Genomic DNA, 21,997 nt, shown 5'->3' with positions numbered 1-21,997 from the left:
ACACACACACACACCCCACACGCAGACACCATGCACACACCACACACACACACAAACACACCCCATCGCTATGCCCTGTTTTCTGCACCACATCCAGAGTGGTCTTTTGAAAATATGAAGTGACACATCACTCTCCTCCTAATGGAAACGCTTCTTACCTAACTTGGAGTATATCGGGCTTCGGGGTCCTGGTCTGCAGCGTGGCATCAGGCCCCACCCGTGCCTCTCCCTGTGCCTGCCTCCTCCGAGGTGATGTACTGACACTCTCCCTCATTTTTGAGCACACCAGGCTTGTTCCCACTCTGCTGTCTTTGCCCCGTCTGTTCCCCTTCCCGAAATGCAATGCACGTTTCCCCAACTTTTTCAGCAAGGCCTCTCCCCTCCTTCCATCTGAGACCAGTCAGAGGGAGCCTCGTTTGTCTTGAGCTTGTCACAGAGTCATAGTTGCTAAATGTATGAATGGCTGAACCGTGGGCAGTGGGGGGGTGAGGAGCTGAGAAAGGTGTTAGAGAAAAAGAATATTTTCACTAAAGTCCACTGATTTAAGAGGCGGGAGGGAAAAAAGCAAATCTGTGGAATAATGAGATTTCCTGTATCACTAATACTGTTGATTTACCCAGTGTGCAAACGATCCAGAATGTGGGGGGGAATTTACTCAAGCCTGATGTGGCTCTTAGACATTAGTACCTAAACATTCCATTTCAAGTATTCTCATTCAAGGTAAGAGCAGAAAATGGCAGCAAAGATTGCCCCAGTTTTTACATTGTGATCCCCCTCTTTAGAGCTGTTGATGTGTTTAGTTAATGTTAATTTATTTAATATGCTTCTACTTTTGTTGTTTTTCAGGTCTGTTGCCACAGTTATTGGGAGTCGCCCCAGAGAAGGCCATAAAACTTACAGTTAAGTCTTTTGATTTGATGCTTCAGATGAAGGGAGTTTGCACATACTCAGGAATCTAGCAGAGATTCTTTTTTTTTTTTTTTCCTCGTTTTTAAAGTGTTTGTTTATTTATTTATTTATGGCTGTGTTGGGTCTTCGTTTCTGTGCGAGGGCTTTCTCTAGTTGCGGCAAGCGGGGGCCGCTCTTCATCGCGGTGCGCGGGCCTCTCACTCTCGCGGCCTCTCTTGTTGCGGAGCACAGGCTCCGGACGCGCAGGCTCAGTAATTGTGGCTCACGGGCCCAGCTGCTCCGCGGCACGTGGGATCTTCCCAGACCAGGGCTCGAACCCGTGTCCCCTGCATTGGCAGGCAGATTGTCAACCACTGCACCACCAGGGAAGCCCAAGCAGAGATTCTTATGTGAAACAGCAGGTCTGTGTTTCCTCAGAGGCGCTAACGGATTTGAACATAGAGGTGCTCACCACACATAGCTTTTTATTATTCCCCATTTAACAGCGAACATCTGAGAATGTGATAATATACTTGAACAAGGTTTTTGGTGGTTGCCACCACCGTCATCATTGTCAGCATCATTATAGTAGTGGCAGCAACAGCAGCTAAATTTCCTTCAGTACCTACCATCTTAGGTGCTTTCCGTGTATTATCTGTTACTGTTTTAATCTCAAGCAAGGTGTGACCCACAGTTTACAAGTCAGGAAAGTGAGGCCCACGGGGATTAAGTATTTACCTGTGTTTGCACAGGTCATTAGTAGGAAGACTAGAATTCAAAACCAGATTTTTCTGACTCCAAAGCATATTGTTCAAGTACACATGCTATTTACAGAATTCATGTTCGGGGTGTATTCTGTACACATTTGCCAAAGTGACATGTTGAGGGGTCTGAGTTCTAGTTTAAGTTGATCCTCCATCAGATTGGTTCTCCAGTGCCTGACTCCTGTCTGACAGGTGGTAAGTATTCAGTATGTATTTGTGCAATGGATAAATAATTGCATTTTCATCACCAAGGTCATAAAGCCCCAGAAAGTTAAACTTTACTTTTGGATTGGACTGTGTAGCATTGGTGCTGAAATTCTTCTTTTACCATCTTATTTTGTGACCTTGGGACAGCTAATCTTCTGACTGATCCTTAAAATTGCTTGTAGTACATACCATTTTGAGAATGTTATACTTAATTAATTAATGCTCTTGATGTTCTCTGAGAATCCTTGAGAAATTTTTTAAATACTGAATTTCTACTAAGCTAAAAGATCTGCTCAGCCAAATTTGTCTCGATGATGCTGTTTTAGATTAAATCTTGTTGGAAGACTTGAAAGTGATTTTTTAATCAAATCCTATAAAACAGTTTTTAAGTTATAAAATGTATGTTTTAATTTTGTCTCTATTGTTAATATGTCTCTCTTTTTATGCTATTGTAATTGCAGGACATATTTGAATTAAGCTTGTAAGCCACCTCTCTTAATTGTTTTCTCCGTGAAACATCAGGAATACGTATTTATATATTTTACCTTTCAAAAACTATGTATATGCTATTAAGAGCAAACTCTTAAGATACTTCATTTATTCAGTTTATGATTACTCCGGTACAGTGACAGAGAAAAATAACATTTATTTACAGTTGTATATTTATATGTGTTTAATGGCTTTCTCTATATTTTTCATCATCTTCTATAAATATTTTTTTTCAAGGTGAATGATTTTGTGAGGGATAAATTTACACGCAGAGATGGCTTAGTCCCACTCGCAGCAGAAATTCTTGCTGGAGGCTGTGTAAGTACCTTTTGCGGATCTCTACATTGAAAAGACTTGTTTCACATACATATCACGACCGTGCTACACAAGTGTGGACTAAGGCTTCTGTTCACCACAGGTCCCGTTCAAGGGCAGAGTCTACTAGGGGACCTCGGCTTTTCCTAGACAGGCGGACCACTCCTGAGGTGGAAGGGTAAACGTCTCTGGTCTTACTGCCTGTTAAGTCATGCCTGTTAAATTCGCCATTGCTTGCAGTTGGTTCTGCAGGAGAAGTCATTTGTGGCAGAAGTGTTTGGCCTTTGAACAGATCTTTGCTAACCTTTTCTAGAGTTTATTTTTCGTACATTCTTTCCTCATGGCACCCTCTGCTGGGTCAGGCACTGAAATTTGTAGTTTGAAGTCAGCAGCCATAGCTCTCTGCTTTGCTTTACTTCACAAATGCCAGCAACTCTTCAAGTTTCCCAGTGCTTCCAGGGGAAGGATGTGGGAGGTGACTGGCTGAGTGCGCTCCACATTGTCAAAAATGCTTGGAACGAGTATTTCTTTATATGCATGAACAACCTGCATCTTGTTCTTGAGCTCAGCAAAACATCATGTCTTGTTTTATTTCATGTACAGGTTTGTTCATGTGAATGTAAATACCTTAAGTAAGTAAAACTCTTATACAAAGACTGGTGCTATTTAAAGATAAGGTTGGTTAAATAAACGGTCTTTGATCACTAGGGCAATAAATATTGGTATATTTTCCATCTACACCTGTGTTTCTTGTACAAAAGATAAGGTCACTTTTTTTTTTTTTTTTTTAATTCGCTTGTTCTGTGCAGGAAATGGTGTTCATAAAATGATCTTTTCTTGAAAAGTCATTGAGTTTAGAAGTTGGGAAAACACCTGAGAATATTAAACCTTTGTCTGGAGAGGGCTTATTGTCCTAACATTGAATGGGGTTCCCTGAATGTAGCAGGAGCTACAGAGTCCTAGCTCCTTGTAATTCTTAAGAGATGGACGGAATTTGGCTACAGCCTGACTCTTTCTGTTTGATCACTGACCTGTCAGAGACGGCCAGGTAAGATCCTCTTGTCCTGTAACTTTAGGAGCATTCAGGATGGAAAAAGGGAGCCTTTAATGTCCTAAATAAAAAGGGCACACAATAATAATCAAAAAGAATATTAGGAGTTGCAGAAATGGCTCTTGCCGGTAAGTACTCGTCCTTTAAAACAACTGTAGTTTCCAGTTGAATAACTAGATTTTCTAATTTTCAATAGGCGTAACCATGGGCTATACCTAGTCCATCCTTGAGGCTATTACAAGGGTCCCGAGAGAGCAGGGCATTTCAGTAGGTCAGGTGGGTTTTTTTGTTTTTTTTAGAAGTCAGGTTTTAAACTTGCTGAAAAGACATGATTACATATCTCTGTAAGAATTTAAAATGGAAAACTATGTGATACTACTCAAGATTTTGGCAATAATCTTGAGGCTTATTTTCTTTTTAATGAAAGCATTTTGCCCGCACACAGGCCTGGGTGCCAAGGAGATTGGTCGTGGCACGTATCGTCTGCTGTAGGTGGTCTTGTTTTCTCGTACGTGGTCGCCCATTTCTTACACAAAGCACCGATTGGCATCAGACGCGGTGCCTAGTTCTTGCAAAGTGGTGCAGCCCTTTTCAAACCTGATCTAAACACAGGCTTAAAATTGGAGCCACTGGGGCTTTACAGCTACTTAAAATATCTGTGAAATGAGGTTTGCCATCCTTCATCTCAAAGGTGGGGAGACAGTGGTCCTCAGTGTTTCAAGTCTTCTGTTTTGACTCCCCCCTACTCCTCCCTCCCCCCGAGTCATTGCTTTGAGAAGTAAGAGTTTATCTTTCAGGTAAGCAATCCTGTTGGTGGCAAACAACCCAGGTCCTTTAGATCTCTGAGTAGTGGGATGGCTGGTTCCATTTCGGCACGTGTTTTTAAAGCAGTAGCAGCATCTTTCTCTGCAGGCTCTGGCGGAGTTGTCCCTGCCGTTCAGAGCCAGTCACACACCTCCTTAGAGAGCCCTTGTGAGTGCCTCTGCCTCACTGCCCAGTTAGGACTACAGAGGGGTTAAAAGGTAGTGTTGCATGGGCAGTTCCCCTTAATTCACCCAAGCGTTGCCAGGCATTACCTTTTAAGTCCCCGGGGAGCTCACCTTACTTTATTATCACCGAGGATTAGGAATATGGCTGACTTTTGCACTTATAACCTCAACTGCTGATTTCTTTGAAGATGGCTTTTTTGTTTATTTTATAATCTGTTTTCTACAAAAACAGGGAAAAGATGCAAGGAGGTCCTAGCTAAATCGTCTCCTAGCTAAACTAAGGCCTGTTTTATTATATATATATATATTTTTTTTTTTTTTTAGAAAAACAACAAGAATGATAGTAAATTTGAAGGAAAATGTTGGAGGAAAAATAATAAAATTGATCTCATTTATTAATTTTTGATATAATGAAATCTGTGACTGAAGAGATTAAAAAATACTCTTCTGTTTCATTGGTGTATGTAAAAGGATGAATCTAGCATTAAACTCACTTTTTACACTAGTTTAGAGCACTATTAAAAATTTGACCAGATTTCTGAGCATTTTTGTAGATTGACACTTAACAGTAGTGATATATTCAGCACAGCCCAAGGCTACACTAGGTGCCAAGACTGGGGTTTATAAACTCTAATTCTGAAAGGTGTCTTGTGGTTTGTGTTTTCTGCGTAAGTTGGTTTTCTACTTCCTGAATTAGACCAGGAGTTGTAGGAGTTTCGGCAACTTGTTTGACAACAGTTTTGACAAGTTGTAGGAGTTTAGGTCTTTGACAAAGACCTGGAGCCTCAGGTGTCCCTGCACAAGATACATATATACCTTCTGTTTTTTCCATCCTTTCTTTCCTTTCCTGGGTCAGGAGCTCAGCCCTGGAGGGAGATGTGATTTAGGGTGGTCACTGTCAGCAACGGTGGAGGCTCCCAGTAAATGGGGCAGAGGACAGAGGGCCTGTCACCACTACCCATCTCCAGTTAGGTTCCCAGTGACTTTAAACCTGACATGTTACCTCTGGGTACGTTGTTGTGATTGCAGTGTTGCTGCTACTTTAAGAAAAAATAACATATGTAATACCATGTGGTCTGTAGGTTGCAGTCCTTAAATTCTACAAAGTAAGTCTTCTTTGCCTCTAGTGGAATAGAGGGTTGAACTCCTGGGGGCACTGGGATCTTTAGTTTTTGATCCTTTGATCTTAAGGTTGTCAGATAAGGAAATACAAATGGTGCCATGACTGGTTTCAGGGAAGATATAAATATGATTAATTTATTTGGCATGAAAATCTACATTGAAATGAAAAGAAAAGAAATGATATTCACTGGGTGGAAAAATATGTCAAAAAGGGATAAACCTCTGTCTTATGAAGCTTGTATTTAGTAAAAGTTATTTGTATACCAATAAAAATTAATAGTATTCTGTAATAATTTTTGAAAACACAAGTGAACATGCTTCCTGAACAATAGTCCTTTGATAATGGATCCACTGTATTTTTCTTTCTTTTTTATGTTTATTTTATGTTGGAGTATAGTTGATCAACAATGTTGTGTTAGTTTCGGGTATACAGCAAAGTGATTCAGTTATACATATACATGTATCTATTCTTTTTCAGATTCTTTTCCCCTTTAGGTTATTATAGAGTATCAAGCACAGTTTCCTGTGCTATACAGTAGGTCCTTGTTGGTTACCTATTTTAAATATAGTAGTGTGTACATGTCAATCCCCAATTCCCAATCTGTTCCTCCCCCCCCCCCCACCCCGGTAACCATAAGTTCCTTCTCTAAGTCTGTGAGTCTGTTTCTGTTTTGTGAATAAGTTCGTTTGTATCTTTTTTTTTTTTTTTTTTTAGATTCCACACATAAGTAATATCCTATGATATTTGTCTTTCTCTGTCTGACTTACTTCACTTAGTGTGATTATCTCTAGGTCCATCCCTGTTGCTGCAAATGGCATTATTTCATTCTTTTTAATGACTAATATTCCATTGTATATATGTAGCACATCTTCTTTATCCATTCGTCTGTTGATGGACATTTAGGTTGCTTCCATGTCTTGGCTATTGTAAACAGCGCTGCAGTGAACATTGTGGTGCATGTATCTTTTCGAACCATGTTTTTCTCCGGATATATGCCCAGGAGTGGGATTGCTAGATCATATGGTAGCTCTACTTTTAGTTTTTTAAGGAACCTCCATACTGTTCTCCATAGTGGCTGTACCAATTTACATTCCCACCAACAGTGTAGGAAGGTTCCCTCTTCTCCACACTCTCTCCGGCATTTATTGTCTGTAGGTTTTGTGATGATGGCCATTCTGACTAGTGTGAGGTGATATTTCATTGTAGTTTTGATTTGCATTTCTCTACTAATTAGCAGTGTTGAGCATCTTTTTATGTGCCTCTTGGCCATCTGTATGTCTTCTCTGGAGAAATGTCTATTTAGATCTTCTGCCCATTTTTTGATTGAGTTGTTTGTTTTTTTGATATTGAGCCGCATGAGCTGTTTGTAAATTTTGGAGATTAATCCCTTGTCAGTTGCATTGTTTGCAAATATTTTCACCCATTCTGTGGATTGTCTTTTCGTTTTTTTTATGGTTTCCTTTGCTGTGCAAAAGCTTTTGAGTTTAATTAGGTCCCATTTGTTTATTTTTGTTTTTATTTCCATTACTCTAGGAGGCGTATTGAAAAAGATACTGCTGTAATTTATGTCAGTGTTCTGCCTGTGTTTTCCTCTAAGAGTTTTATAGTATCTGGTCTTAAATTTAGGTCTTTAATCCATATTGAGTTTATTTTTTGTGTATGGTGTTAAAGAATGTTCTAATTTCATGTTTTTACATGTAGCTGTCCAGTTTTCCCAGCACCATTTATAGAAAAGACTGTCTTTTCTCCATTGTACAGTCTTGCCGCCTTTGTCATAGATTAATTGATCATAGGTGTGTGAGTTTATTTCTGAGTTTTCTGTCCTGTTCCATTGATCTATATTTCTGTTTTTGTGCCAGTACCATACTGTTTTGATGACTGTAGCTTTGTAGTTTAATGTGAAGCCTGGTAGCCTGATTCCTCCAGCTCCGTTTTTCTTTCTCAAGATTGCTGTGGCTATTCAGAGTCCTTTGTGTCACCATACAAATTTTAAGATTTTTTGTTCTAGTTCTGTGAAAAATGCTATTGGTAATTTTTCCATCGAGATACATACATGTGCATTTGGGTGTGGGTATATGTGTAAATATATCTAATGCTTATGGGAGCTTATATTCATTTTAAGTGGGAAAAATAATTGACATGCTCACATCACTGGTTCTGAAAGGGATTGGTGAGAATATCACCATGGAAAAACATGGCATGAAGAGCAATCTTAATTGCTCTCACCTGCAAGTAAGTGTGACCCTAATATTGTGGCCTATGTTCCCATTATTGTGGTGATTCTCATATACATGGTATTTTTTGCTTGTTTGTACAGCCATGTATCAGATACCATTTTTAAGGAACGTTTTTATAACTCATCTTTTTTTTTTTGCATTACGTTCAATTGCAGTTAATTTTTATGATTTTTGAAAAAGAAAAAGACACAAACACCCATGTGCCTGCCACTTAGCTTAAGATGTCAAACTTGACAAATGCAGCCAGAGGCCCTCTTGTACTTACCTGTCCCAATAGTTTTTTCTCCCTCATCTCCCAAGAGATAAAACTATCCTGAAATTGGTGTTTTTCATTCCCATGCCTGTTTTTTATACTTTTTGTGACATCTGAGTGTATCCCTAAGCAAGATGAATGTTTGCTTTTGGATGCTTCATTCTGACCCAGTGCTACAGGAACATAGACCCAATGATTCCCATACTGATGCCTTTGCATTTTTTTCTTACTAGTGCCTTGCTTGGAAGAAAAGGATAGTAAATGGGAATATTATTTTCAAATGCTGTAATGTGGCTGGCATACAGTGAGTATGTCTTATAGATGTGTGGATTTATACGATTTTATATAAATATAGTTGGAATGGTATATTTATTTAACCAAGTTTTATGTAACTTGGAGTTTCTTCGCTGAAGTCATTTCTTCAATCCTACCATTTAAACTCATGACGAGTACTGAGTAAATTTAAAATTGTGACCCTCCCCACTGCCAATACACACGCTCCCTACCTGCCTTACTGTCCCCACTCCTCCTCTTCTTCCTGATGGGAATGATTTCAGTGTTTCTCTATCACTGAGGAGGAGAGGTGTTCTAGTTATCTATTGTTGTATAACAAGTCATCGTCCAACTTAGTGGCTTCAAACAGCAATTTATTATTATCTCTCCTGGTTCTGTGGGCTGACTGGGTTCACCTGGGCAGTTCTCCTTTGTGATCTCCATGTGGTGATAGGCAGACAGCAGCTGGGGCTGGAATCATCTGAAGGCTCCACTGGAATAGATGTCCAGGATGGCTCACACTTGGGCTGGCGGTGATGCTCACTGTTGCCTGGGAGCAGCTGGGGCTGTGGTCCAGAGCACCTACTACGTTCCTCTGTTATGTACCTTGAACTTTTCAAACCTCGGCAGCTTGATTCTAAGAGAAAGCTTCCCAAAAGCAGGCATTCTAAGATTCCTGGGAAGAAACTGCAAGACTTCTTATGACCTAGCTTTCAACAGCACTTCTTCTGCATTCTACTGGTCAAACAAGCCACTTAGCCCAGCCCAGATTCAAGAGGAGAGAAGTTAGACTCTACTTCTCAATGAGAAGAGTAGCCAAGAATCTTTAAACTACCACTGGAGGGTTCAGTAAGCAGTGTTGTAGGATGGGAACATCCTCGTTGCCCTCCACTTTATGAAGATTTCATAGTTAATCACATGTCTTCTCCAAGGACCTGTTGCTGATTCTAGAACCCATCCCTGTCCCACATTGCTCTTGGTTGAAGGGAGCAGAAACTCACTAAAAAAAAGCAATAACTAAATGAAAGTCTTCCTGAAGGGTGTACATGAAATGAAATCGAAGGCGCTTGAGAATTGAGGCAGCTCTGTGCACTGGCAACTTTCTCTATTTTCTCTGGGCCTTCTTGGTCTCTCTCACAGAGACTTTGCATCTCTGCATATTTTTTTAAGACTTGACTTTAAGAGCAGGTTTAGATTCACAATTTTGAGAGAAAGATACAGAGATTTCCCATATACTCCCTGCCCACCCCCCCACATGCATAGACTCCCCATTACCAGCATCCCCACCAGAGTGGTACATTTGTTACAGTTGATGAATCTACATTGGCACGTTAGTCATTCAAAGTCCATAGTTTACCTTAGGGTCCATTCATGGTGTCATGCATTCTACGGGCTTGGACAAATGTATGATATATATCCATCATGATAATATCATGCAGAGTGTTCTCACTGCCCTGAAAATCCTCTGTGTTCTGCCTCCCTGCCCCACCCCTAGCAACCGTTGATCTTTGTACTGTCTCCATAGTTTTACTTTTTCCAGAATGTCTTATGGTTGGAACCATACAGTTTTGTAGTCCTTCCAGATTGACTCCTTTCACTTAGTAATGTGCATTTAAGGTTCCTCCATGTCTCTTCATAGCTCATTTCTTTTCAGCACTCAGTAATATTCCTTTGAGCATACCACAGTTTATTTATTTGTTCACCTACTGAAGGATATCTTGGTTTCTTCCAAGTTTTGGCACTTGTAAATAAAACTGCCGTAAACATCCTTGTGCCAGGTTTTTGTTGAAAACGTAAGTTTTCAACTCCTTTGGGTAAATACCAAGGAGTGCAATTGTTGGATCTTACAGTAAGAGTATGTTTAGTTTTATAAGAAACCTCCAAGCTGTCTTCCGAAGTGGCTGTACCGTTTTGCATCCCTACCAGCAAGGAACGAGAGTTCTGTTGCCCCACATCCTTGCCAGCATTTGGTGTCGTCAGTGTTCTGTGCATCTTTTTACTTCGCTGATCCATCTCTTCTCGTCCTCATGGTGTTCACTTCCTCAAGAATTCCCGTCATGTTTTTGCTGGCCAACTGGGCTGTCACCCTACAGTATGATCTTCAGCTTCTTTTCATCCTCAGCCCTAGCTAATTGCTCAATTTTGTTTTGTTTTTCATTTAATTTTTGAGAGGAAATTTGATTGGCAATCCTCATCTTTGTGTGCCCGGTTTAGAGCAGTAGTCATGACCCACCCAGATGTTAATAACTTTGCTTAACAAATCCATTTGTTTCAACTATTTATAAATGTGTTCAAACCCTTCTTGTACCATTTTGGTTTTAGCTTGAATTCTGTAAGTATCCTGTGAATAGTAGTTTAGGTACTTTTGTTATAAAATGTACCCAAAGCCTTATTCCTTATGTCTGAGCTTGAAATCACTTGAGATTTCAAACCCAGTCATATCAAACCAGGAAGAAAATTTCCTCCTGTAATGAACACATATGCTCTGGCAATCAGAGCGGGTGAGTCAGAGTGCCTCAAGTGGATTTAAGTCGTACTTTTGTGATCTTTCTCTTCCCAGGGTTTTCTGTGGAGATGTGGCCTCATGGTGTAGTTTTCTTAGGGCAGAATTTTAATTTCTCTGTGCAAGTCTCTGTGCACATATCCTACTTAATAAATATAGAATTATATGAGGCTCAGTCATTAAGTTGAATTTCTGTGAGGTTGCTGCTGTGTAATGTGTCAAGTAGCCATGATTTATTGTGTGTTATAATGATGCTATGGACATAAGGTTATTATTTTTTTAATGTTTAACATTATTATAATTTATTTGTAGTTTAATGAAAATCTAATGGTTAATTACATTGTTTTCAAATTTTGTTATTATTATTTGGAGTATCTCTGGGAGATTTTTTTGCATATCCCCCAAAATGTAAGACCATATTGTAAGGTTTTTTTCCCCCCCAATGGTAATTTATAGTTTAGTAGATGACTTCTAACAAGATTCTAGTGAATTAAATTATCCTTGTTTCATAAGCTTTACATTATTTAAAATACTTTTCATTCATTTCTGTATTTTTACAAATGAAAATAGTACCAAACATACATATTTTATTTTATTTATTTATTTAATATTTATTTATTTATTTGGTTGCACCGGGTCTTAGCTGTGGCTCGTGGGCTCCTAAGTTGTGGCTCACTGGCTCCTTAGTTATGGCTTGCCGGCTCCTTAGTTGTGGCACATGAGTTCCTTAGTTGCGGTTCGTGGGCTTCTTAGTTGCGGCTTGCCGGCTCCTTAGTTGCGGCATGCAAACTCTTCGTTGCAGCATGCATGTGGGATCTAGTTCCCTGGCCAGGGATCAAACCCGGGTCCCCTGCATTGGGAGTGTGGAGTCTTAACCACTGCGCCATCAGGGAAGTCCCCAAATGTACATATTTTAGTCAAGGTCATATCATAAACATTTTCTGTCTTTCAACATATGTTATAATTGTGATTATTAAGAAAAAAAATAACCATATTAAAGCTAGGGTAGAAAACAAAGCAAAAGAAACTTCCCATAGTTCTTCAATTCTCATAGCATAAGTTTTCTTAATCTGTACTTAACGCTTTATCCCTGACTTCCAGCTCTACTGACTGCAAGGCTTAGAGACTATATCAGGTATTATGTATGACCTGTTGTCTTTGTCAAATGTGGTCCTGCTTTGCCACTTGAGCTTTTCTTTTATAACTGTGCTGACAGCTAATTGCATCCTGGGGACCTTGGGTAAATGTTGACGGAACTGAGACATCTGTAAATGTGCAGGACAGGACCCGTGTCTCACTGTTATGCTCTGTATCTAGCCTTGTGCCTGACACATGGGAGAGGCTTAAAAATAGTTGCGGAATGAATAAATGCTTGACTAGAAGGTGTTGGTGATGAGGGCAGTAAACATAGGGTAGTCATTTGATACACTCTGTTGCTGTTACCTTCGTTACAGATGGGCAAGGAAGACACAGTGCCTCCAGGGATTGGAGCAGGGCACAGGAATTGATGGACCTTAGGGAATAGCTGTAACATGCCTACATATGTACATACCCAGGATGTTTCGCAAGTAATGTTTTCATTGGTCACTCAGGAAAGGAGCCAAAAAGCTTCTATTTATTTTATTTGGCTTCATTTCTAAGAATGGTAAATAAACTAACACACAAATATATGCAGAACCTTAAGAACAGGATGAAGATAAACAACTTGGGGCACTTGGTATAACTTACTCATTATTGCTTATGTTCTTAGTAGAAAAGATTTTATCGAATGGTTAACATGTGAAATTATGTCAGAATCATGAAGGAATCATACAAAAGAGTGGCTTTAAAAAAAAGACTAACAACAGTGAGATACCACTATACACCTTTTAGAATGGGTGAGATCCAGAGCACTGACGGTATCAAAGGCTGGTGAGGATGTGGAGCAACAGGAACTCTCATTTGTTGCTGGTAGGAATGCAAAATGCTGCAGCCACTTTGGAAGGCAGTTTGGAAGTTTCTTACAAAACTAAACATACTCTCATAGTAAGATCCAATCATTGCATTCCTTGGTATTTACCCAAGGGAGTTGAAAAACTTATGTTTTCAGCAAAAACCTTTACAGCTGCTACAAACTGTATGGTTCGAACTATAGGACATTCTGGAAAAGGCAAAACTATGGAGACAGCAGAAGGATCAGTGGTTGCCAGGAGTTGGGGGGGAGGGAGGGATGAATAGGCAGAGCACAGAGGATTTTTAGGGCAGTGAAAATACTCTGTATGATATTATAATGATGGTAATATTTTGTTAAACATTTTTCTAAACCCATAGAAGATGCAACTCCGAGAGTGAACCTTAATTAAACTCTGGATGTTGGAGGATTATGAAAATAATTTTGCTCCATCACAATTTGCCCAGTAAGTCTTCTGGGGGATAGGACTAAGGCACTGGGCTGTGATAGGAATTCTATGGCCTGCCTGCTTCTATGAAAAGTTCTTTCTCCATACTTTTACTTGAACTTGGAGCAAAAATAAAAGGTATCTGATGGCAGTAAGGGTTCATAGCACTGGCCTACCTGGCTAACGGCTGCCTTTGGTGGCTCAGAAATGTCATCCTACTAGAAGCAATTCCATCTCGTGATAGACACTGAGCCAGCCAGATGTCTCTCTTCTGTTTTCCTCCCTTCCCCTTCTTTGTGAAGGTCTCAGAGCTATTTGGCTCAACACAGTTCAAACGCTGAACCATCCTTCTGGTTTTCTAATAAATAGGGGAGGGATTTGTTATGATATGAAGATATGAACAAAGATTGGGTCACAGCTTTCATACAGTTAAGATACTTTAGACATTGAAGGTCTGTAAATCATTAAGACATTCTGGTAGTAGTAGTCAGAATAGACATGTATAACAGGCAGAGCCCAAATGTGAACGTATTTGACAGCTCTGTAACTTAACTACTTTTTAATGTCAGCCGAACAGATTCCACTTTGGTTTCTTGGCCAGGCTTCTATAGGCCTGTTAAAACCCGATGAAGCTGAAAATTTGAAACTTAGTATTCGTAAAACACGTAAACAGAGTACCCTTTTTTTCTGTCTTACCATGTAGTTAAGAAATTAAGAATAGGAAATTTCAATTTGGTATCTGTCTCAAAAACAGTTAAGTGGTGAGAATCTATTTTCAGAGTTCTTAACAGTCAAATCACAGATTTTTTTTTACTTAAGAGCTTAATTTACACATCAAATCAAAGGAGAAAATCCCATACTGCTTTGTGTTTGGAGGCATGCATTTAGTCAGTTTAACTAGGTGTATTAGTTTTCTAGGGCTGCCATAGCAAAATGCCCCGGGCTGCATGGCTTAAACAACAGAAATTTTTTTTCTCACACTTATAGAAGCAGGAAGTCCAAGATCAAGGTGTCTGCAGGTTTGATTTTCTTCTGAAGCCTCCCTCCTTTGCTTGCACGTGGCCATTTTCTCACTGTGTCCTCACATGGTCACCCCTCAATCTGTGTGTTATCTTTATCCTGATCTCTTCTTCTTCTAAGGACTCCAGTCATGTTGAATTAGGGCACACCCATATGACCTCATTTTACCTTAATTACGTCTTTAAAGGCCCTGTCTCCAAATATAGTCACATCAGAAGTACAGGGTTAGGTCTTCAGCATATCAATTTTGGAGGGACACAATTCAGCCCATAACACTAGGGGTTAAGATAAAGGTTCTTTTCTCAACTGCAATAAGGACTCAAGTTCTTGACTGAAGCAGGGTGATGACCCCTCGTGACGGCACTGGGTCTGACACTTTCCCTTCAGAGCTTGATAGAGTGAGTGGCGTCTTGGCCTCATGCCCCTCACATTTGCTGGCTTCTCTGTGAGGTTGCTGAGCGCCTTCCTGTCTTCAGTATTTGTGAACAGCAGCTGAGTGCTATTGGGCGCTGTGTTCTAATTTAATTCACCCACTGTTATTTGCGGAATATCTGTTTTGTACATGTGATCTTTATATACCGTGATAATACCTGCACTGCGTACAAATTATTTTCATGTCTCCATTTAACATTGGAGTAGAGAGTAAATGGAAAATATGTTGAAGCTTAGATTTCTTAAGAAATCTTTGTTTTCCAATTTATTCAAATATCACATTCCATTATCACTTGAGTATTCATTTTATATGTAATGTAAGTCATTAGACATTTACTAGTGTAGACCTTTTTTTGTAGTTACAATTTTATTTGTATCAAAATAATCAAAATAATGTACTTGGGTTTTAGTTTAAAAAAACTTAAATTCCATATCTTCATATTAATCTATTTTTGACACATTTAAGCACACATTTTAGAATGTCACTGTGCAATTAGATATTCTTAGCACATGTCACTTGTGAAAAGCACTTTAAATCTAAGTACATTCAATTGAGCATAATTAGAATATCAAGATACATATTCTTCGTATACATTTTACCACTTAATTTTTTAAGTAGCTGTAAGTATCTACCATGTGAATTCAAATTAAAGGGAGGTGATTAAATTACAGTTATAGTTAATGCTTTTAGTTTAAAATATAGCAGGAATAACACTTTTTAAAAAAAAATACACTGCTACGTTTTCTGTGGACAGCAGATTGATGACAGAATCGATTTTTTGTTGCTGGTGTTGCATGCAAGATGGTTAATATTCTCTGCATATTCTCAAGACTGTTGCCTAGAATGGTGAGGGCAGAAGCAGGAGTCATAAGGGCTTTTTCATCTTGTGAGTTCTTTTGACTCGACCGCCCCCCCCAACCCAGTCCCGAGAAAGAATGTTCAAGGATAGTATCTTGGTTAGTAAAGAAGCATTAGAGAAAGGCTTGTTTAGTTCATAACAGGTGAGAAAAAATGGATTATAGGGAAATATGAACTGGGGCTCCTGAACTGATCTTTTAGATAATGTATTTAGGCTGCTGATATGTCCTGTGATAGTAATAGTGAGCAGACGACCTTGGCAAGTCATTTTTAATTTCCGTGTAACTTTTCTTTTTTTTTTGGTGGGGGGCCATGCCACGTGGCTTGTGGATCTTAGTTCCCCAGCCAGGGATTGAACCTGGCCCCAGCAGTGAAAGCGCAGACTCCTAACCACTGGACCGCCAGGGAATTCCCTAATCCCATGTAACTTTAAAACTTACTTGTTCACAATCATTGGGCCTAAAGTATGTTAAGATCATTTTTGGGAAGATCACTGTTCTTGGAATACTTAGAGAAATTGGGCAGTACATTGAGATTCTGGATTATGTTGCCTTTCTAAATATTTGATTTCTTGAAATTCTACTTTTAAGAAAGAAGTAAGTATCACTTCCCTCAGTAAAGTTAACTATGCAGAATCAGAAGTGTTAACGATGAAGTTAATCATTACATAATATGGCAAAAGGAATTTGGGTGACAAAAGTGGGAGATAGAGAAGAAAAAATCAAGCTTACAGAAGCACCTGGGCACTGAGCAAAAGCTGTGATAGAAGCCACATTTCAGGTTCTTTGCAGACTATCTGTCTAGCCCATTTCAGAAAGAGGGGGTATTAGAAGAAAAAAACCTATATTTTACTTCAAGCCCTGAGGACCGTATCATGTGAAAAATTCGAGCATTTGGAAAGAGTGATGCTTTGTGTTGGTAGAGTGCCATTCACCTGAGAAGCTTGGTGCTCGGGCTTCATGCGACATAGTTGTAGCTTCCACAGCCCTGCTTCCCTTTCTGGTTGCTCTCAGCCCTCCTGGATGCAAAGGTGAATTTATGAAGATTGTGGACTTTAGACAGGACTCACGCAGCTAGAACTGTCATATGGAGATGTGCACTTTCATTTGTACTGGTGGCAAGACGAGGCGTCTAGCATCCACTTGGGATAGTTTTAAAGTCCAAATATTAGGACTTGATCTGGAACATTAAGGGTGATTGTGTTACCTTTTCCTTCTAGCAGTCGTGTTACCTGGTTAGAAGGAGTGCACGGTGCGTCATTTTTAGCAGTGGGGAATCTTCTATACTATACCCTTTCTAGTCTCTCTCGGTCCCTTTCGTGACCAGCAGTGCACATTTCCAAAGTGGCTTGCCAGTGTTGAGGGCAGCCCACACCTAAATGGAACAGAGATCAGTCCACAAACATGGTGTTGTAAATTATGCGGGTTATCTATCTGCCCATTGTCATTTTTACCGGGACATGATTATTAACCATTTCTCAGTAACAAAATTTCAGAATTTAAAATACCCACAATTTATTGAATGTCATCTTGAATTTAATTAAATAAAATTGAATGAATTTAAATTAAATAAAAACCATCTGGCTATGTAGAGCTCTGTGACATCACCCATCACTCACAGGAGTTTTTTTTTTAATTAATTAATTTATTTATTTTGGGCTGTGTTGGGTCTTTGTTGCTGCACACGGGCTTTCTCTAGTTGCGGCGAGCAGAGGCTACTCTTTGTTGCGGTGCACGGGCTTCTCATTGCAGTGGATTGTCTTTGTTGTGGAGCGCGGGCTCTAGGTGCGCAGGCTTCAGTATTTGTGGCGCGTGGCCTCAGCAGTTGTGGCTTGTGGGCTCTAGAGCACAGGTTCAGTAGTTGTGGTGCATGGGCTTAGTTGCTCCGCAGCACGTGGGATCTTCCCGGGCTCGAACCCTTATCGCCTGCATTGGCAGGCGGATTCTTAACCGCTGCGCCACCAGAGAAGTCCCACATGAGTTCTTTTCTTCCTTATTTTTCCTTTTTTACCTGATACAGCTGCTTCCTACCAGTCTTCAGTGTGACTGTGCTTTCCTCAGAAAGAAAGTTTAATTTGCAAGTTTCTAGGGAAAGAAAAATTTGAAAACTCAATTGTCCTGGCTTTGAAGGAGTTTGCTAAACTAAATTCACCTAAACAGAGTTTCGTCATGTATTTATTAATGGTAATCAGTACCACTGGTTGAGCACTGTGGTGTGCTAGGAACTGGAATCAGTGCTTTATACACTCGTTTCCGTTTACTCCTCACATAATCCTATACATAACAGCTAGAATATGGGCTCCCTGAGGGTGGGGAGCTTTGTCAGTTTTGTTTCCTCCTATATACCTGCCCCTGGAGTTGGCACGTTGAAAGCATGAAGAGCATTAATGTCCCTGTGCCCATTTTACAGGTGAAATAAGTTTGGAGTGTGTAGGTTAAGAAGTTTGTCAGAGCCTAGGCTGTCAACCATGGGCCACGCTGACTCGCAGCAGTGCCCCCCATTTCTCAAGCAGCTGCTCTGTGTCAGGCACTGTGCTAGCTGTGGTACATGCTACTCTATTTAGTCCTCACAATGAGTCTGTGAAATGCTTTCATCTCTTTGGTATAAATAAAGAATCTAAGTCTTAGTAAGTTTGAAGAATTTGTCCAAGGTCACATACAAGGAAATTATGAAGCCTGAATTAAAATCCAGGTTTCTCTGCTTCAGTTGTTCCTATGCTGAACCACTGTGCTATATTTAGGTAAAACCCACACTAGTGTAATTATTTTCTAAGCCCGTTTGAATAAAATTGAAAATAGGTCACTAGTTATGCATTTCTGAGTCTGAAATATTCCTCAAGGATTCAGATTTGGCATGATTGGGGGATTTTACCTCCTATTGGCCGGGCTTCCTCATGATTTATTGACTAATCTACAGAGAAAAACTTGATGCATCTGATGAAAATCAATGATACTGTACCTGGGAGAAAACCTCTCTTACATATTTCTTGATGGACTTCAGTGTCTCTGAAGCATTTGCATATCTGGATCTTTTCGCTTATCTAGTCTTGGCTAAATTTTTAAAAGTTACCGACACTATAAATGTGTGTTAATGTGGCACAGGATTCTCCACGTGACTTTTTGTTCAGAATATTCCTATCTTCAAACATCTTCATGAAACCTGGTTGGGATTTTATTTAGGAAGACTGCTCTGAATTTTAAATTAGTTTATGAAAAAATTGACACCTTTACAACCTTGGACTATTACATTCATTTATAGGAAATTGACATTTTTTACATTTGCATTTAAAATTAATTTACAGGCCAAATGACACCTTTATAACATTGAGTCTCCCAGTTTAAGAACAATACTTGTTTCACTAGTATTCAATCTGTATGCCCTTTGTATTTTAAAAGTCTATATTTTTCTTCATTTCAGTTCTATACATTTCATGTTAGGTTATTTCTTGTTAATGCCACTTGCTAAAAAAGAAAAAAGTTAATGTGTAAGATTTTTTTTTGGTGTAGCAGTTTCACATTTCTCCTCTAAAGATATATAATGTTTTTGAATGTCGGGCTCTGTTTTTTTTTTTTAAATGCTACAGAATTTTTTGTCACACTGATGCAGGTATTCAATACAAGTAGGCAATAAAATATTCTTGTTCAGTACCTGATAATAGCCTGGGTAAGAGTCCACATAGCGCCAAACTGAATCGTTCCTCACCTACAGTCCTGTGCATACAGTCAGCTCTTAATAGAGAACCTAGAGAACCACTGTGGAGCTGCCCATGGCTCTGGGTACCCTGGGGCGGGCACAGATAAACAGCCCTACGCAGTGTTTAAACACTGGCTGCGTGCTGCATCTAACAGCCTGTTTCGAGCTGAGGGATAGAAGGCATGAGCAATTGCATTGGGCTCATCCTTAGACGTCATTAGCTGCTTCATCCTCTCGTCTGTGTTGCAAATCAGACTGACTTCACCATAACTTCTACTTGAGAGCCAGAGTATAATTTCACTGTTGCTTCTGAGGGCTCTTTTGTTGTTGATTTGGTTTATGCTTCAGAACTTTAGTTGTGGTTCCTAATGCCAAATCCTGATCCATTTGATTCTATTTTCTTTATCTTTGAAACCTGTATAGTAAGACTAAGACTAATAGTTTCTGCTCTGAAACAAAATCATCCCACAACTCTGTATGTGTCATTAAAGCAAATCTGCCAGCTTTACAAAACTATCTTCCACTCTTCCTCCTCCTTCACTCAGAACTTGTGCTGTTTTGCTTAAGCGAAACACAGTTATCCCCAGTTCTGTTTATCTTTTCACTCTCCCTAGATCTTTTCTCCTTAATTCCCTAAATTTTCATTCTACTTTGCTTGCTTCCATAAATGACTGTCATTCTCTCTTTTCCACTTCCCTTGAGAAATGTAGCTTACAGGAGCTCTCTCATTCCTCAGCATCCCATCCCCAGTCACAGATCACCCCATGCGCTGGACTTCATCTCCTCCTCCTTGTGTCAGCAGCCACTGTTGGCCTTCTTCTCCCTTTGGGAAGCCCCTTTCTTGACTTCTGAGCCTGCATCAGTGTGCACTGTGGTGTATAGCAGAAGATTGTCATCACTTCTTAGGTCTCCACTCTTGGTGTTTCATCTTCCTCCTACCCCATATAAGCTCCTGCCTTCAGTTAGCACATATGTGGGGTGACGCCCTCATCTGTGTCTCTGTCCTTAATTCCCAACTCACCCTTCTATTGCCTTCTGGGTGTGTCATCTCTTTAGGTTCTTTTGTTCTCTCCTTTTACATATATGCAAAACCTCTGTTCCGTTCTTCAACCCTACCCACTCCTTTTGCCCCACATTCAGCATCCAAGCCCTGCTGATCTCTGTTGCATCCGCCCACCCCCTACTTCATTACCAATGTAATTGTTCTAATTCTGGCCTTTTTTCGCTCTCACCTAGTCTGCTAAAACCCTAATTTTTACCCCTGCCCCAGGGCTCTCCCTCCTAATAAACTCTCCCCTCTGCTGCCTGGTCATCTTTCTGAGACACAGATACTAGTCACAGCACTCTCCAGCTCCTAAGCGTCATTTGCCAGCTCTCTTCCCACCACAGGCACACACAAAGGCACTTCCCCAGAAGGCAGCCCCATTCCCGAGTGTAGCATTCTAAGCCTTCCATAATTTGGACCCAGTAGTCTTATTTTTCACCATCCTCTTTCATACCCCTTCCAGGCCATCTGAAGCAATGATTCTTCCATGCTGCCATGATAAGCAGTGGAAATAAATGCTCAGGCTCTGGCGTCCAGCAGGTCTAGCTTTGAATCCAGGCTCCACCTTCCTAGCTGTGTGACCTCAGGCAAGTTACGTAACCTCTTTTCAGCCTTGGTTGCTCACTTATAAAACAGGAATAATATTATTACCTACCTTATATAAAGAGAAAATTCTTTATATAAGAAAGAAATATATAAGAAAGAAAATTCTTACAAAGCTCTTAGCACGATGCCTGGTACATAGTAAGTACTCAGTAAATGCTACGGGAGGATAATGTTGATCTCATCATAATTATCATTCTAATTAAAATCTCTTTGGACAGATGTGCTGGGTCTCTTTACCCTCTAAGTGTAGCAAGATCTTGTCACTGTTGCTTTGTGTCATTCTTTGCCTGGATTACCTAAATCCTAATTGCACTTCAGTCACCAGTTGATGCATTATCTTATGTGTTTTACCACCTCCCCAGATTATCCAAGTCAGCAGAAATCTCTCCCTCCTTTGAATTGCCATGGCAATGTGTCTGGACTTTAGCTTTTATCTCATTTATCTTTTCTCACGTGCCATTTTTTGTATTCATAAGGAGTCTATTTCTTGGACTCAGTCTTTCCTCTGCTTGCTGGTTGTGTAACCCTAAGGGTAAGTTACTGTATTAGTTTGCTAGAGCTGCCATAGCAGAATACCACAGACTGGGTGACTTAACATAAATTTATTTTCTCACATTTCTGGAGGCTGGAAGTCGAAGACCAAGGTGTCAGCAGGGTTAGTTTCTTCTGAGGCTCCTTTTCTTGGCTTGAAGATGGCCGCCTTCTTACTCTGCCTCACATGGTCCTTTCTCTGTATATCTCGGTTTCCTCTTGTAAGGACACCAATCACGTTGGATTAGGGCTTACTCATAGGATTTCATTTTACCTTAATTACCTCTTAAAAGGTCCTATCTTCAGATACAGTCACATTCTGAGGTACTGAGGGCTAAGAC

At 40.0% G+C, this 21,997-nt stretch overlaps 1 protein-coding gene across 2 annotated transcripts in view; it reads left to right on the top strand.

The window, feature by feature from the left end:
• The window catches only part of SLC25A13 (solute carrier family 25 member 13), a 212,843-nt gene that overhangs the window by 156,691 nt on the left and 34,155 nt on the right, over nt 1-21,997 (top strand). For both annotated transcript variants that reach the window (XM_059933892.1, XM_059933893.1), the window contains exons 12-13: nt 847-899; nt 2,586-2,666. In XM_059933892.1, the coding sequence (XP_059789875.1) occupies nt 847-899; nt 2,586-2,666 (134 nt within the window). The remainder of the gene's footprint in view (nt 1-846; nt 900-2,585; nt 2,667-21,997) is intronic.

The sequence above is a fragment of the Balaenoptera ricei genome, chromosome 9 (assembly GCF_028023285.1).
Source record: "Balaenoptera ricei isolate mBalRic1 chromosome 9, mBalRic1.hap2, whole genome shotgun sequence".
NCBI classification, from domain to species: domain Eukaryota; kingdom Metazoa; phylum Chordata; class Mammalia; order Artiodactyla; family Balaenopteridae; genus Balaenoptera; species Balaenoptera ricei.
This window is presented reverse-complemented; position numbering and strand designations above follow the sequence as displayed.